At 40.2% G+C, this 17,774-nt stretch overlaps 1 protein-coding gene and 2 non-coding genes across 3 annotated transcripts; 1 reads left to right on the top strand and 2 right to left on the bottom strand.

The window, feature by feature from the left end:
- Positions 1–9,016: 9,016 nt before the first annotated feature.
- Positions 9,017–11,791, bottom strand: LOC148564256 (uncharacterized). Its single transcript, XM_088487541.1, has 2 exons — positions 10,256–11,791; positions 9,017–10,201 (listed from the first exon to the last, which is right to left on the bottom strand). The coding sequence occupies exons 1-2, from the start codon at positions 11,789–11,791 to the stop codon at positions 9,017–9,019; spliced, it is 2,721 nt and encodes a 906-aa protein (XP_088343667.1).
- LOC148564257 (small nucleolar RNA R71) lies at positions 11,103–11,206 on the top strand. The gene has a single exon (XR_015885304.1). It is a non-coding gene; the product is annotated as a small nucleolar RNA R71 (small nucleolar RNA).
- Positions 11,792–16,026: 4,235 nt separating the features above from the next.
- LOC148564255 (small nucleolar RNA R71) lies at positions 16,027–16,130 on the bottom strand. Its single transcript, XR_015884754.1, has one exon. It is a non-coding gene; the product is annotated as a small nucleolar RNA R71 (small nucleolar RNA).
- Positions 16,131–17,774: the final 1,644 nt, after the last annotated feature.

Here is a 17,774-nt window from a genome sequence, read left to right as displayed (position 1 = left end):
ACTAGAAGTGCAGAGAAAGTAAAATACAGAGAGTAGTTCTATGCCAAGAGGCTCCCTATAATTTCCAACTCTCCAAATAATTCAAAGCTACTCCTATATATACTACTCTTCCACTCTTCTAGTTGGTTCTTCAAGTCTTGGGTCTGGGCTTTTGGATCTTGAGTTTGAAGCAGTTATCTTCTTCATTGGGCTTGGCTTTACTTGCAGAGAGAAAGTGTGAAGTGGGCAGAGACTTTAGCTCAGGACGTTAGTGGTGTTAACGTTTAGTGAAAATATGGGTTCGAGAACGTTAGTGACTTTCAACTTTTTCACTAACGTTCCTCACCCAAGTAAGAGCCACGTTAACCTCAACGTTAGTGGCACAAACGTTGCCACTAACGTTGCCTCTTTGTCCTTCGCGCACGTTATTGGGACTCAACTTTCCCAATAACGTTGAGAAGCCTCCCCCTTCCCTACGTTAGAGTCCACATTAACTTAGTTAACGTGGCTCTTTTAACGTAGGCTTGCCAACCTTCGAGAACGATAGTGACACTTAACATTGTCACTAACGTTCCAATGTGCCCCTTAGCTCTGGCTTCTAACGTGGCTGTGCTAGCCATCTCCAACATTAGTGGCAAAGTTGAATGTCACTAACGTTGGCTCATCATCCCTCTCCTCACATTAGCTTCCACGTTAACTAAGTTAACGTGGGAGTTAACGTGGCTCATTGTGGCTTGTGTTGGCTCCTTCCAACGTTAGTGACAATGTTTGGTGTCACTAACGTTGTCGACAACCTTTCTTCTTCACGTTAACTTCCACGTTAACTAGGTTAACGTGGGAGTTAACGTTGCCTCTTGGGGATAGTGTGTGTTTATCCCAACGTTAGAGACAATGTTTGGTGTCACTAACGTTGTCGACCACCTAGTTTCTTCACGTTAGCTTCCACGTTAACTAGGTTAACGTGGGAGTTAACGTGGCTTCTTGTGACTTGGCCAACGTTAGTGAGAATGTTGAATGAAACTAATGTTGGCGTCCCCCTTTTATTCTTAACGTTAGAGGCCACGTTAACAAAGTTAACGTGGCAACTAATATGGCCACTTATGAGCTTGGTCCAACGTTAGTGATAATGTTAAGTGTCACTAACGTTGGCTCCATTTCCTTTATTCCACGTTAGAGTTCACATTAGCTTAGTTAACGTGACTCTTAACGTGGGCAATGATGGCTTCGAGAGCGTTATTGGCAATGACTTTTCTCATTAACTTTGCAAGTTACACCCATTCCACGTTAGTGTTAACGTTAGTGTAACTGACGTAGCTATTAATGTGGTTCTTCTTTGCTTCCTTTGTCCTGAAATCAAGCAATAAAGTGCATCAAAGTTCTAGTCCAAGTCATGGGAAATGCAACATCCAATTTGTCATTAAATTCATGCAAAATCCTCATGAAATCATGTAAAGTGCACAATATATGCTTGAATCAAGATGTAAATGAATATCTACCCAAAACTAGCTTATTTCCTAAGGAAATGCATGAAACTACCCTAAAAACAGTAAAGAGAAGGTCAGTGTGATGCTAGGGCATTTTGGCCAGTTTCACTGACCTTTTCTTTACTGTTTTTAGGTTAGTTTCATGCATTTCTTTAGGAAATAAGCTAGTTTTGGGTAAATATTCACTTATGCCTTGACTTAAGCATACATTGTGCATTTTACATAATTTCATGAGGATTTTGCATAGGTTTAGTGACAAATATTATGTTGCATTACTCATCACTTGGACTAGAGCTTTGATGCACTTTGTTGCTTGATTTCAGGACCGAAAGGAAGCAAGAAAAGGGGAGGTAACTTGCAAGATTAATGAGAAAAGTGATTGCCAATAACACTCTCAAAAAGCCATCAATGCCCACGTTATAGAGTCACGTTAACCAAGTTAACGTGAACTCTAACGTGGAGAAAAGAAGTTGAGCCAACATTAGTGACACTCAACATTGTCACTAACGTTGGCAATTACTCATAAGTGGCCACGTTAAAAGCCACGTTAACCTAGTTAACGTGGCCTCTAACGTTAAAGGGGAGGGGGAGAGAAGCCAACGTTAGTGACACTCAACATTGTCACTAACGTTGGCCTATGGTGCAAAGTACCACGTTAACTTGGTTAACGTGGGAACTAACGTAGAGGATGAAGAGTTGTCGACAACATTAGTGACACTCAACATTGTCACTAACGTTGAAGCAACCACACAACCCCCAAGAGTCACGTTAACTTCCACGTTAACTTGGTTAACGTGGAAGCTAACGATGAGAAATGAAGGATGAGCCAACATTAATGACACTCAACATTGTCACTAACGTTGGGATGGCTAAAAGATGGCCACGTTAGAAGCCACGTTAACCTAGTTAACGTGGACTCCAACGTGAGACCTAGGGGCACATTGGAACGTTAGTGACAATGTTGAATGTCACTAATGTTCTCGAAGGATGGAAAAGGCCACGTTAGAAGCCACGTTAACCTAGTTAACGTGAGCTTTAACGTGAAGCAAGAAGGGGCACACTGGAACGTTAGTGACAATGTTGAGTGTCACTAACGTTCTCGAAGGTTGACAAGGCAACGTTAAAAGCCACGTTAACCTAGTTAACGTGGGTTTTAGCGTGAGGCAAAGGGGTGCATTGGAACGTTAGTGACAATGTTAAGCGTCACTAACATTCCCGAACTTAGAGTTTCACTAAATGATTAACACTCCTTACGCCCTGAGCTTAAGTCTCTGCCCACTTCGCACTTTCTCTCTGCAAGTAAAGCCAAGCCCAAATAAAGAAAGGAACTGCTTCAAACTCAAGATCCAAAGGCCCAAGACTTGAAGAGTAAACTAGAAGCTGAGAAGAGTAGTATATATAGGAGTAGCTTTGAATTGTAAAGAAGTTCGGGAGGCTGGGAAAAAGGAGAACTACTCTCTGTATTTTAATTTCTTTGCAATTTCTAGTTTTATGATGTATTCTCCATCTTTGTTTTCATTTTCAAGAGCTATGAATGGTGCGCATAAACTAGTTATGCCACGATTTAGGAAATTGCACGATCGGCAAAATTCCTTCCGGCAAGTGCACCGGTTATCGTCAAGTAAAAACTCACAATAGAGTGAGGTCGAATCCCACAAGGATTGGTTGAATGAGCAATTCGGATTAGAAGTGTGTCTAGTTGAGCGGAATCAAGAATTAGATGAGAATTGCGGAATGTAAAATTGGCGGGAAACGTAAATGACAAGAAATTGAAATGGCGGAATCTTAAATTGCATGAATTAAAGAGCAGAAGCTAAATTGCTGAAATTAAAAGGGAATGGGGGTGATTGCATGAATTGAGTTGCAGAATGTAAAGAGAAAGTGGAAATCAGAAATGGGGAATTCATTGGGTGTTAGGAGATATTGAGATCTCCGAATCAAAACATTTTTATTCCTTCCTCAACCAATGCATTCATTGAATTTTGCTTGGCAATCTTATATGATTGGATCCCAATCCCTTGGCTCACCAATTCTCTCTAAAAACGAACAAATTCCCAATCCCTTGGTTTAAATGTTCATAAGAAGAGATGATGCTCGATCACTGATTATACCACACAGTTTCATGAACCACAATTTGGTAGGATTACATGTCACAATATCCATCCAAACCCCAATCCAATTCACTGTGAGAAAGCTTCTCTAGCATGAATCCTCCATTCCTTTCCCAAGGTTCCGAAGGATTCCAATTATGGGTAGTTTCTTTCCCAAGACAACTATCCAATGGAATTAGATCGAGAAGCTTTCTAACAAAATTCAAGAGAAAAGATTGAAGAAGAAGATAAAACTATTATTGATTCATTGAATTACAATAGAGCTCCCTAACCCAATGAAAGGGGTTTAGTGAGTCATAGCTCTGAATTCAATTACAAAGGTATGAAAAGTAGCAAAATGAAAAGGTCCCCCCTCCTAACTTAAATTCTATCCTATTTATACACTTTCTATATTGAGCCTCTGTTGTGTTTCTTGGGCTTTGAGGCTTCTCCCTGCTTTCCTTTTGCTTTGGGTTTATGATCCATAATCCTGATGAGGCTGTGATCCAATTCTGTAACATTCATTGAGCAAACTTAGTGATAAACAAGTAATGACACAAGACTCAACAAATTAAAGCTCCAGACTCATCAATTCTTCAGGCCCAATTCCATAAACCATGATATTCAATTGGGTTTCATACCAGAGTAAGTTTAAGTTAATGTTTGTGCTCAAAAGCTAACTTAAACTGCAATATTTTTGGCCCAGAAACCTTTTCCAATAGTGGCGTTTAAGTTGCAGTTTAAGCTTAAACTGCAGCTTAAACGCCAGACACTTCCAGTGATGCCTTTTGTGGAAGCACGTTTAAGCTTCAGTTTAAGGTTAAACTGAAGCTTAAACGTGGAAATGGAAGAAGGCAGCCCTGGAGGGTAACGTAGTCGAACACGTTTAAGCTTCAGTTTAAGGTTAAACTGAAGCTTAAACGTGGAGATAGGAAAAGCAGCCCTGGAGGTCGAACACGTTTAAGCTCCAGTTTAAGGTTAAACTGGAGCTTAAACGTGGGAATAGAGAAAGCTATCCTGGAGGTCGAACACGTTTAAGCTCCAGTTTAAGGTTAAACTGGAGCTTAAACGTGGAAGCGGAGAAAGGTAGCCCTGGAGGTGTCGAACACGTTTAAGCTCCAGTTTAAGGTTAAACTGGAGCTTAAACGTGGAAGCGGAGAAAGCAACCCCTGGAGGTCGAACACGTTTAAGCTCCAGTTTAAGGTTAAACTGGAGCTTAAACGTGGAAATGGAGAAAGCAACCCTGGAGGAGAAAACTTGGTCGAACACGTTTAAGCTCCAGTTTAAGGTTAAACTGGAGCTTAAACGTGGAAATGGCTCCCTGGTGCATTTCCCATTTCTGGCGTTTAACTTCCAATTTAAGGTTAAACTGGAGGTTAAACGCCACTTTCACCCTTTCCTCAGCTTTCATGATTTTGGCCGTTTAATTTCCAGTTTAAGCTTAAACTGGAACTTAAACTCCACATGTGATATTCAAGCTTCCTTTATTGATTTTTGTTGCTTCCTTGCCTAGCCTCTTCTTTCCTGAAATCATCCAAACAACTGCATCAAAGTCTTGCAAATTTTCATGAGAATCTTCCATTCATAGCATTCAAGTAATATAACTAAAAACTCATGAAATTTGCATAAAAATCATACTGTTTGGATGGTTCATTGCTTTGTTATTCATTTAACCATTCTTGGTTACTTTAAGCTCAAGAAAGTGCATAAAACACTAAAACTAACAGAAAAATGCTAGTGAAACTCGCCTAAGATGCCTTGGCATCACAACACCAAACTTAATACTTGCTTGTCCCTAAGCAAGTCCTGAGTTATTTGAGAAGGAAGTTTGAAACAGAAAGCAATTACATTGGCTATATTAGTAAGCACTTGAAGTTCATCAGAAGGGTTTTATGCAGAAAGTTGCAGTATCACTTTTTCATTCTTATCAGGTAAGATTATCACTTTTTCATTGCATTCATCAAACACTGCTCTGGCCTCTTGTTATTCTTATGTCCTTGGCACTTTTCTCTTCTTTGTTTTCTTTTCTTTTTCTTTGAGCTCCTTTGCTCCTTGTTTGCTTAGTGTCATGTGTTGCACACGCCTTTGGCATTTTCTTTTTCTTATCAGTGCACTACACATATCCACTGCAGGCATTTTAGTTCACATTTCTTCTTGAGACATTAGTGCCCAGCACCTCTTTGTGTGACTAAATGTTTTGTATTTAGGTTGCTCTTGATAATGGACTTTTGGTTGATAATCCCGGGTTAGTTAACCCAAGTTACCAAGTGTTGAAACACTCCTCAGAACCTATTCATCCAAGCATATCCTTAATACATAAACACCACAGGCATTTGTCTCAGAAGTTCAAACCATTGGTGCCTAGCTTATTTTCTCAATTTTTTTGCTTTTTGGTTGCCCTTTTTCAGTGGCTTTTTCTTCTTCTTTTTCTTTCTTTTTCATGGCCAAAGACATTTATTCATCAAGATCCATAGACAGTTTTCAATTTTTACACAAAAAATGATAATTCTACACTCTATTTCCAGTGATCTGACTAAACAATCAAGCATGCATACCACCACTTAATTCTACTTGATTTGTCACTAATTGAGCCAAGTTACTTTTGTTCAAACTTTTCTTTTATTTTTGGAAACAGAACAAGCATGGCAAGCATTTGTTTAAGAAGGTGAAGTTATATCCAAACATCTAGGCATTCACTTTATTCAAAGCACTAAACAGACAAACATACTAGAAACTTCACATAAAACTCAAATGACTTATAATGGAAGAAAGCTCATAAAGACAATTCACCAATTATCATTTGATTGATAAGGAACGAGACCACCTCTCATTTATTGATTCTTGGGATCCTGCTTCTTCTTGCTTCCTACCTCTTTTTGACCACTTGTATTTCCTTTGTCTTTTCATATGAGCTTTTTCCAGAATCCAGCCTTTTTCATTGTTTCTTCCACTCCTTTTTCAAGGATCATTGCCTTGTTTATTTCTCCTTCTTTCCTCCCCTTGAAATACTCATCAAAAGCTGGGAATGCTGGGTCCATCTTGTGTAGATGTTCCCCTATGTAGTTAAGCTTGATTTGAGAACTGATGTTGTAATCAGCTTGAACTGAGTATCTTGCATTCTGTAAAGTGGTGGCTTCCTTGATTGCCAAGACATTGGCATCTTGGTGTTGGCATATGTGGCTGAAGGATTCCTGTAAGTGTAAATTCTGTTCCCTTTGCAGATCTAAGAATCTTGATTCAAAGTTCCTTTGCATATCCATCATTTTTAGGTGAAAGTCCTCTTGTCTCTCCTGAGACCTCATGTATTGTTGAGACATTCCTTCTATGATTTCCTGCATTCTGCTCATATCCATGGGGTCTCTGGGACTTCGTTGTCTTCTTTCTGGAATTCCTTGCTCTTCTTGCTCTTCTTCTCCATCTTCTCCTTCTTGTCCTTCTTGTTCTGCTTCTTGCTCTGCTTCTGCTTGTTGCCCTTCTTCATTTCTTCTTTTTGTATGTCTTGGAGCAATTGGGCCAAGAGTCATTCTGTACGCAGTTATGGCCAATCCAGGATATAGCCAATTAGGTCTTTCATCTTCAAGTGGTACTTGGGCATCGATGCATAGTCTAATGATGGTGCTAGGGAAGTGGAGCCAGGATTCAGGGTCACTTTTCTCACTAAGCTCTTGTATCTGTTCAGCAATGAGTTTATGAACTTTGATCTCCCCTCCCACCATAATGCAATGTAGCAAGATGGCTCTTTTAGGGACTATTTCTGAAGAGTTTGCAGTGGGTAGGATGGATCTCCTAACTATTGCATACCACCCTTTAGCTTCAGGTGTTAGGTCTCCCCTTCTCAAGACTCTTGGAGCCCCTCTTGTTTTTCTCACCCATTCAGCTCTGATGGCACAAAGGTCTTCAGCAATAGTTGTATAGTCAGGTTCTCCTATCATCCTTTCTTCATAACTTGCTTGGCTGAAACGTATGTTTTTCAGGCCAAGAGTTTTCATGATTGCCTTGGGGCTGAAGTCAACTTCCACCCCTCTCACATAGCTTTTGTATGTGAGTTTCACGGTTGAATCCTCCCTCACTGCATTTGCATAAAACTCTTTTACCAGGTTGATGTTGATTTTAGTGATTGGCTTAGTCAGGAGCTCCCACTTCCTCTTTTTGATCTTCTCCCAAACACCTGGGAACTCATCCTTTTCAAGGTCAAAGGGAACCTCAGCTAGTACCGTTTTAGGTCTCATCCATTCGGCTTGAATCTCATGGAAAACTGATTTGTATCTCCATGCATCGAATTCCCTATTCTCCTCCATTGGCTGCTTGTCTTTTCTTCTTTTGTGGCTAGATGAGGCTGCCATTGGTTCTTTAGTTTTGGTAAGTGACAAGCTAAAGTTGACAAGGTGAAGCAAGAAGTGTTGTTGGAAGTGTGGTGAGGTTGTTTTCGGCAAGAGATAGTTATGCTATGATGAAAGAAAATGTGCATGAAGGAGAATTGGTGGTGTGGAACTCGTTCCCCAAGTGGTTCTTTATAGTCCCTGTAAGTGAAAAATGGACAGCTAGGGTGATTTGTGAAGGGTGGCTTGATGGTAAATATATGAATTAGGGAGAAGGACGAATTGCTTTTCATTTTCTTGGAAGTATTCTGAGTGCATTAGGTTGTACATGTAGCTATCTTTTCATGCAGAACTTCCTTTTCCCATGTGTTAGTTTCAAAGACTTGTGAACTTCCTTTTTGACCAAGCACCGTACCTCCCCCCTTGTCTTTTTCCTCCATTCTTATCCTTCCTTTTGTACCTGCACAAACAAACAAAATTGCTATCATTTTCTTTTTTTTTCGTTCATGTGAATAATGAATAGTACTTGTACATGTTTTTTTTTTTCTTCTATTTGAATTGTAAATCAATGATTGACTTCCTGAGCTTATAGCCGTGACCTTTGTATGTATGCACACTTATTACTGGACACCAAACTTAGTGTTTGGTAATGTCTCCTGATGACATGAAATCCATGCTGGTTATCCTTAATGAATGTGCATAATTCTAACAAATCATAGTCACTTTGGCTCTTTGATCCTAAACAATTTTACTACCTAAAGTAATTGAAATCAAAGTATTAAAACATGCAAATGGTATACTTGTCATGAATTTCTAAATCCAGAGGAACTTCTTGCTTTTCATTAACTGTGTTCAAAAGGAACACCAAACTTAATGTTTGGTTGTGCACTTTGAATGAAAGATTGAATACAATTTGAATAAAATTTGGGGTGCCTTCAGGCACACCAAACTTAGATACCAATTGTATTTTACATGCAATGTTTAGTGCACTCTTTCAACAGTTGTCCTGAGGATTCAAGTTCATGCATAAGAAACCATGCTTTATTAGATGCAAAGCAAAACAATAAAGAGTAAGGATACTAAAACATGGGTTGCCTCCCATGAAGCGCTTCTTTAACGTCACTAGCTTGACGGTTGTCCCTTGTTAGGGTGGATTGTAGTGCTTGATGCCTTCTCCTCTCATTATGAAAACGTCCCCATTTGATTCCTTCATGACTTCTAAATGTTCCATAGAAAGAACTTTCCTGATTGTGAACACTTGAGGGAGCTGGGAAGGAATGGTTTTGAGGCCAGGTGGAATTGGCAGATAATGACTTGATATCACTTTATCTCCCGGAGAGAAACCTTCAGTGGGAATTTTCTTGTTTCTCCATCCTCTTGGCAATTTCTTTACAATTCTTCCCTTTCTCTTGAGGATTTCTTCATTGACCCTCATGCCATGAGGATCCTTCTGATCTGTTTCTATTGATTCTTGTGGCTTTAACTCTTGCAATTCTTGTTTGCCTTCCAAGGACTGTTTCAGAATTTCAGCTGCTGGATTGTTTTCTTCCAAACACAGATGGCTATTATAATCCTTAAGCTTTTCAGGTTCTGATTCAGGCTCAGATGCAAGTTTGAAAACCTTGAATTTGAGCTGTTCGTCATGTATTCTCAAAATTAGCTCTCCTTGTTCTACATCTACGAGCACTCTAGCAGTGGCTAGAAATGGCCTTCCCAGAATGATAGGGTGTAGGTAGCTTTCCTCCATGTCCAAAATGACAAAGTCTGTGGGGAAGAAATAATTTCCCACTTTCACCAGCACATTCTCAACTACCCCTTCAGCTTGCTTCTGAGTTTTGTCAGCCAGTTGTATGATTACATCAGTGGATTTCACCTCATTCAGTTGTAGCCTCTTCATAAGAGTCAGAGGCATCACATTTATGCTAGCTCCTAGATCACAGAATCCTCTGTCAATTTTTGTTTCCCCTATGATGCAGGGGATATGAAAACTTCCTGGGTCTGTTTTCTTAGAGACTATGTCCTTCTTGATGAGGGCACTGCATTCTTTGTTCATTATTACAGTTTGTCCTCCCTTCAAAACTCTTTTCTTGTTCAGCAATTCCTTTAAATACTTGATATGTGTAGGCATCTGCTGGAGAATCTCAAGGAAGGGAATATTGATATAGAGAGACTTAAATGTCTCTAAAAGCCTTGAATAGGTTTTCCCTTTTTCACCTCCTCCTAACCTCTGAGGAAATGGTGCTTTTGGTTGGTATGTTTCCAGCATGCCTTTTTGCAGTTCCTTGGCTTGCTCAGTTTCACTTTCCTGCTTAGCTTCTTCCATACCTTCCTTCAAGATTTCTGGCTCCTGTTCTGAGGGTCTAATTCCTTCTTCTTCTGAGACTTCCTTCAATATGGTGATGGCCTTGCATTCTTCCCATCTCACTCTCTTTTGTTCCCCTTTAGGATTCTTTTCTGTGTCACTAGGGAACACTGCAGTTGATTTGGGGGCCTGTTGAGATAGCTCTCCTACTTGAGACTCCATACTCTTGAGTTTTTCACCATGGTTTCTTAAGGTAGGTCTCACATCATCCCTGAAGCTTTTCAACTCACTTATGTCCTGGCCCATGTTTGCCAACATTCCTTCTATCCTGTTTAATTGATCTTGAAATTGTTGGTTCGGATTAGGTTGGGTAGGTTGATTATTTTGGCCATGATATGATGGTTGGGAGTAAGTGTTTTGTGTGGCTTGGTATGATCTTTGGTTGGAGTTTTGGTATGTGGACTTGTTATGTTGGTTTTGCTGGTTTCCCCACCCAAAGTTTGGGTGGTTTTTCCATCCTGGATTGTAAGTGTTGGAATGTGGATCATATGATTGCCTTTGTTGGTTTCCCACATAGTTGGCCTCTTCCCAATCACCTCCTTCAGTGCTTACTTCCTCTTGATCTTGTGTGTGTATTGCAGCCACTTGCTTTGTTTCTAATTTCTTGGTGAGCTCTGCTAGTTGCTTGGCAAACAGCTTGTTTTGGGCTAAAATTGTATCAACATGGTTCAGCTCCATGACTCCCTTAGTGTTGTGTCTCTCTGAAGCATAGTAGTACTCATTCTCAGCCACTGTCTCAATCACTTCAATGGCTTCTTCCACAGTCTTTTTCCTGTTCAATGAACCTCCTGATGAATGGTCTACAGCCTTCCTTGATTCATAAGAAAGTCCATCATAGAAAATATGCAATTGCACCCAGTCATGGAACATGTCTGGTGGGCATTTCCTTGTTAAATCCTTGAATCTCTCCCATGCCTCGTAGAGAGTTTCACCATCTTGTTGTCTAAACGTCTGAACCTCAGATCGAAGCCTATTGACCTTTTGTGGGGGGTAGAAACGTGCCAGAAACTTGCTTTCCACCTCATCCCAGGTTGTTAGGCTCCCCCTTGGGAATGATTCCAGCCACTTAGCTGCCTTGTCCCTAAGTGAAAATGGGAACAAGAGCAGTTTATAGGTATCTTCCTGGACTCCATTGGACTTTACAGTGTCGCAAATTCTCAGAAATTTTGTGAGATGTTGGTTTGGATCTTCATTAGCACTCCCACCAAATGAACAATGATTCTCCACAAGTGATATTAGCTGTGGTTTGAGTTCAAAATTGTTGGCCTGAATGGGTGGTTTCTGAATGCTGCTACCACAATTCCCAGAGGTTGGGTTTATGTATGAACTAAGAACCCTCCTCTCGGGAATGGCATTGTTTCCATCAGCTCTCTCATGGTTGTGAACTTCTCTATCCATGTTGAGATCTAGAGCTTCCTCAAAATTGTCCTCAGATTCTCCTTCAGATTCCTCTTCTCTCAGTACTCTCTTCCCTCTTGCTTCCCTTCTAAGTCTATGAAGGGTCCTCTCTGGTTCAGTATATGGAGGGGTTGATGTCTCTTCTCTCCTACCTGTCATACAAGAACACAGCACAGGCAACAAACAAGTGAAATACTCTTGGTTAATGGAAGAGTATGGTTAGAGTAGTTGAGGAATTAATTCAAATAGTTAGTGAGTCAGTGAGTTAGTTGCTTGAATTTATAGGCATAAAGAAAGAAAGCATGTAACAGAGTGCAGAAATTAAAATTCAACAAGTAACTTAAACTGAATTAACAAAGCAAGAAAAATGCTCAATCTAGTTAACTTCCAATTTGAGAATTGTCAATCGAAAACCAATCCCCGGCAACGGCGCCATAAACTTGGTGCGCATAAACTAGTTATGCCACGATTTAGGAAATTGCACGATCGGCAAAATTCCTTCCGGCAAGTGCACCGGTTATCGTCAAGTAAAAACTCACAATAGAGTGAGGTCGAATCCCACAAGGATTGGTTGAATGAGCAATTCGGATTAGAAGTGTGTCTAGTTGAGCGGAATCAAGAATTAGATGAGAATTGCGGAATGTAAAATTGGCGGGAAACGTAAATGACAAGAAATTGAAATGGCAGAATCTTAAATTGCATGAATTAAAGAGCAGAAGCTAAATTGCTGAAATTAAAAGGGAATGGGGGTGATTGCATGAATTGAGTTGCAGAATGTAAAGAGAAAGTGGAAATCAGAAATGGGGAATTCATTGGGTGTTAGGAGATATTGAGATCTCCGAATCAAAACATTTTTATTCCTTCCTCAACCAATGCATTCATTGAATTTTGCTTGGCAATCTTATATGATTGGATCCCAATCCCTTGGCTCACCAATTCTCTCTAAAAATGAACAAATTCCCAATCCCTTGGTTTAAATGTTCATAAGAAGAGATGATGCTCGATCACTGATTATACCACACAGTTTCATGAACCACAATTTGGTAGGATTACATGTCACAATATCCATCCAAACCCCAATCCAATTCACTGTGAGAAAGCTTCTCTAGCATGAATCCTCCATTCCTTTCCCAAGGTTCCGAAGGATTCCAATTATGGGTAGTTTCTTTCCCAAGACAACTACCCAATGGAATTAGATCGAGAAGCTTTCTAACAAAATTCAAGAGAAAAGATTGAAGAAGAAGATAAAACTATTATTGATTCATTGAATTACAATAGAGCTCCCTAACCCAATGAAAGGGGTTTAGTGAGTCATAGCTCTGAATTCAATTACAAAGGTATGAAAACTAGCAAAATGAAAAGGTCCCCCCTCCTAACTTAAATTCTATCCTATTTATACACTTTCTATATTGAGCTTCTGTTGTGTTTCTTGGGCTTTGAGGCTTCTCCCTGCTTTCCTTTTGCTTTGGGTTTATGATCCATAATCCTGATGAGGCTGTGATCCAATTCTGTAACATTCATTGAGCAAACTTAGTGATAAACAAGTAATGACACAAGACTCAACAAATTAAAGCTCCAGACTCATCAATTCTTCAGGCCCAATTCCATAAACCATGATATTCAATTGGGTTTCATACCAGAGTAAGTTTAAGTTAATGTTTGTGCTCAAAAGCTAACTTAAACTGCAATATTTTTGGCCCAGAAACCTTTTCCAATAGTGGTGTTTAAGTTGCAGTTTAAGCTTAAACTGCAGCTTAAACGCCAGACACTTCCAGTGATGCCTTTTGTGGAAGCACGTTTAAGCTTCAGTTTAAGGTTAAACTGAAGCTTAAACGTGGAAATGGAAGAAGGCAGCCCTGGAGGGTAACGTAGTCGAACACGTTTAAGCTTCAGTTTAAGGTTAAACTGAAGCTTAAACGTGGAGATAGGAAAAGCAGCCCTGGAGGTCGAACACATTTAAGCTCCAGTTTAAGGTTAAACTGGAGCTTAAACGTGGGAATAGAGAAAGCTCTCCTGGAGGTCGAACATGTTTAAGCTCCAGTTTAAGGTTAAACTGGAGCTTAAACGTGGAAGCGGAGAAAGGTAGCCCTGGAGGTGTCGAACACGTTTAAGCTCCAGTTTAAGGTTAAACTGGAGCTTAAACGTGGAAGCGGAGAAAGCAACCCCTGGAGGTCGAACACGTTTAAGCTCCAGTTTAAGGTTAAACTGGAGCTTAAACGTGGAAATGGAGAAAGCAACCCTGGAGGAGAAAACTTGGTCGAACACGTTTAAGCTCCAGTTTAAGGTTAAACTGGAGCTTAAACGTGGAAATGGCTCCCTGGTGCATTTCCCATTTCTGGCGTTTAACTTCCAGTTTAAGGTTAAACTGGAGGTTAAACGCCACTTTCACCCTTTCCTCAGCTTTCATGATTTTGGCCGTTTAAGTTCTAGTTTAAGCTTAAACTGGAACTTAAACTCCACATGTGATATTCAAGCTTCCTTTATTGATTTTTGTTGCTTCCTTGCCTAGCCTCTTCTTTCCTGAAATCATCCAAACAACTGCATCAAAGTCTTGCAAATTTTCATGAGAATCTTCCATTCATAGCACTCAAGTAATATAACTAAAAACTCATGAAATTTGCATGAAAATCATACTGTTTGGATGGTTCATTGCTTTGTTATTCATTTAACCATTCTTGGTTACTTTAAGCTCAAGAAAGTGCATAAAACACTAAAACTAACAGAAAAATGCTAGTGAAACTCGCCTAAGATGCCTTGGCATCAATGAACAACTAAACCCATTTCATTGGGTTAGGGAGCTCTGTTGTAATTTGATGGATCAATACTAATCTTCATTATTCTTCTTCTATCTTTCCTCTTGATTTTACTTGAAAGCTTTCGATCTTCATCCAATTGAGTAGTTATCTTGGAAGAGAAGCTATTCAAACTTGGATCTCTTTTGAACCTTGGAAGAGGAATGAAGAGATCAAGCTAGAAATGCTTTCTCGTGCTGGTCCAAATTGAGTTTGGATGGGTATGTGACTATAACCCTCTCAATACTTGGTTTGGGAAATGCATGTGATATAATCAGTGACCATACTTCATCTCTTCTCATGAGCAATTGACCAAGGAATTGGCTATTGATCAAGATTTGAGAGATTGAATTGCAAGAAATTGTAATTCAATCACTTAAGATTGTCAAGGAGATCAATGAGTGCATTGATTGAGGAAGAGATGAAATCCCCCATTCCCATTTACAATTCTGCAATTTATTTTCAGTCATTTACTTCCAGTCCTTTAATTCTAGCATTTACTTTTCTGTTATTTACATTCCCGCCATTTTATTTTCTGCAACTCTCAACCCAAATCCTGGATTTGCTCAACTAGAACATTCTTCTAATTAAAGTTGCTTGATCAATCAATCCCTGTGGGATTCAACCTCACACTATTGTGAGTTTTTACTTGACGATAACTTCGGTACACTTGCCGAAGGGAGATTTGTTGAGAGACAAGTTTTTCGTGCATCAAGTTTATGGCGCCGTTGCCGGGGATTGATTGTGCATCAACAATGATTAGATTGGAAGATCACTAGATTGAGCATTTTATTTTGTGAATTTCATTTTCTGTTTGAGTGGTTTACTTTTTGTTTTAGTTAAACTTCTTCCCTTCTCCCTCTACTCTTTTGTTTTTCTTTGTTATTTTCAATTCTGTTTGCTAACCCACTAACTGTTTGATATATTGCATCACCCACAACTAACAGCAATTCTGACACAAATACTGTCTGCACCTATTTTCTCTGCTTGTACTTGTTGGTTATATGACAGGGAGAAGAAGCGGGGCTTCAACTTCCTTTGATTCTGAACCAGAGAGAACCTTCCTTAGACTAAGGAGGGAGGCAAAAGAAAAACGAGTAGTTGGTGCTGAAGAAGAGGAGGAACAGTTTGTGGAATACTTTGAACCAAACATGGAAGAAAACATGGAAAATCATCATGAAGAAGAGACTCACAACCATGGCAGAGGAGGTGGAACAAATCATGCTGCGGAGGATAGAATAGTTTTGGGCTCTTACATTAATCCAAACCCAGGCAATTGTGGAAGTAGCATCCAAAAGCCAACAATCTATGCCAACAACTTTGAACTTAAACCACAGCTCATCACCCTTGTCCAGAACAACTGTTCGTTTGGAGGAGGTGTTCAAGAAGACCCCAATCAACATTTGACCACCTTCCTGAGAATATGTGACACAGTGAAATCTAATGGTGTTCATCCTGACGCCTATAGACTGCCCTTATTTCCCTTCTCACTCAGACAAGGCAGCCAAGTGGCTGGAATCCTTTCCAAGGGAGAGCTTGACAACTTGGGAGGATGTGGTGAACAAATTCTTAGCAAGATTCTACCCTCCTCAACGAATCAATAGGCTGAGAGCTGAGGTTCAAACCTTCAGGCAACAAGATGGTGAGACTCTGTATGAAGCATGGGAGAGGTTCAAAGACTTAACAAGGAGATGTCCACCTGACATGTTCAACGAATGGGTCCAGCTGCACATTTTCTATGAAGGGCTCTCTTATGAGTCAAAGAAGGCAGTAGACCATTCATCTGGAGGATCCTTGAACAAGAAGAAGACCATTGAGGAAGCCATAGATGTTATTGAAACAGTAGCAGAAAATGACTACTTCTATGCTTCCGAAAGAGGGAACACAAGAGGAGTGATAGAGCTAAACAATGTAGATGCTCTGTTGGCCCAAAACAAGCTCATTACCCAGCAGCTGGCTGACCTCACCAAGAAGATGGAGAGGAACCAAGTAGCAACAATCTCCACTTCATCAACAACACAAGAAGGAGTAAACGAAGAAGCAGAGGGGAGTCAGGAGCAAGCCAACTACATTGGGAATTCACCAAGGAAAAACTATGATCCATACTCCAAGACTTACAACCCTGGATGGAGAAATCACCCGAACTTTGGGTGGGGAAGTGAGCAAGATCAAAACCAAGACCAGAGACGTTACAACTCCAACAACAATGCAGCTCACCAGCAATTCACCCAGAGGACATCTCAACACCCCCACAACAACACTTCTCCACATCCTTATCAAAACCAAAACAGCACATCTGCTCCGAACCACTCATCAATTGATGACAAGCTCTCTAAGATTGAAACCTTCATTGAAGGATTATGCAGAGACATTCAAGACAGTAAAGCATTTAGAGAGGAAGTGCAGTCAAACATGCAGAATCAAAATGCTGCCATCACAAAACTGGAAACACAAATCAGCTATCTGTTTAAGCAACTTCCTAACCACAATTTTTGCTATGATGCCTATTCAAGCAAAAGGGAGGAGTGTCAAGCTATCACACTTAGGAGTGGGAAGGAACTGAAGGAACATCCCCAAAAACCACAAGAAGAAGGCTCAAATAAAAAGGGAGAAGAGCAAGATGGAATGCAACCCCCCACGCCAAGTCTGCAGAAAGAAAAGAAGATACCCCAACTAAACATCTCAAGAGCTCCATACCCCCAGCTATTGAAGAAAAAGGAAGATGACAACCAATTCTTGAGATTTTTGGAAATCTTCAAGAAACTACAAATCAACATACCATTTGTCGAAGCCATAGAACAAATGCCACTTTATGCCAAGTTTTTGAAGGAGCTAATGACTAAGAAGAGAAGTTGGAAAAACAATGAAACTGTGATACTAACTGAAGAGTGCAGTGCTATCATTCAGCATAAACTACCTCAGAAACTGAAGGATCCTGGGAGTTTTCAGATCCCTTGCATTATAGGAGAAATCACAGTATAAAAAGCTCTTTGTGACTTAGGGGCCAGCATCAATTTGATGTCAGTAGCTATGATGAGAAAGATGAAAATTGAGGAGGCTAAACTAACAAAAATGGCTTTACAACTGGCAGACCGGTCGTTCAAATTCCCTCACGGGATAGTCGAGAATTTGCTAGCAAAAGTAGGAGATTTCATATTCCCAGCAGATTTTGTGGTGCTGGACATGCAGGAAGACGCCAAGACCTCCATCATCTTGGGAAGGCCATTCTTGGCCACTGCTGGGGCTGTCATTGATGTTCAGAAGGGTGACCTCACCCTGTGATTACACAATAAAAAGATGACATTCAATGTGTTCAAGGCCATGAGTTACCCACCGGAACAATTGGGGGA

The sequence above is a fragment of the Arachis ipaensis genome, chromosome B5, assembly GCF_059453495.1.
Source record: "Arachis ipaensis isolate K30076 ecotype BB chromosome B5, ASM5945349v1, whole genome shotgun sequence".
In the NCBI taxonomy this organism is placed as follows: Eukaryota; Viridiplantae; Streptophyta; class Magnoliopsida; order Fabales; family Fabaceae; genus Arachis; species Arachis ipaensis.
The sequence above is the reverse complement of the archived record's forward strand: the minus strand, read 5'-3'. Positions and strand labels throughout refer to the sequence as shown.

Excerpts from the sequence above, each read along its gene's own strand:
- LOC148564256 (XM_088487541.1), bottom strand. The coding sequence starts at position 11,791 with ATGACAGGTAGGAGAGAAGAGACATCAACCCCTCCATATACTGAACCA. Across the intron at positions 10,202-10,255 it reads CCATCACCATATTGAAGGAA|GAAGGTATGGAAGAAGCTAA; the intron begins GTCTCAGAAGAA and ends GAAATCTTGAAG.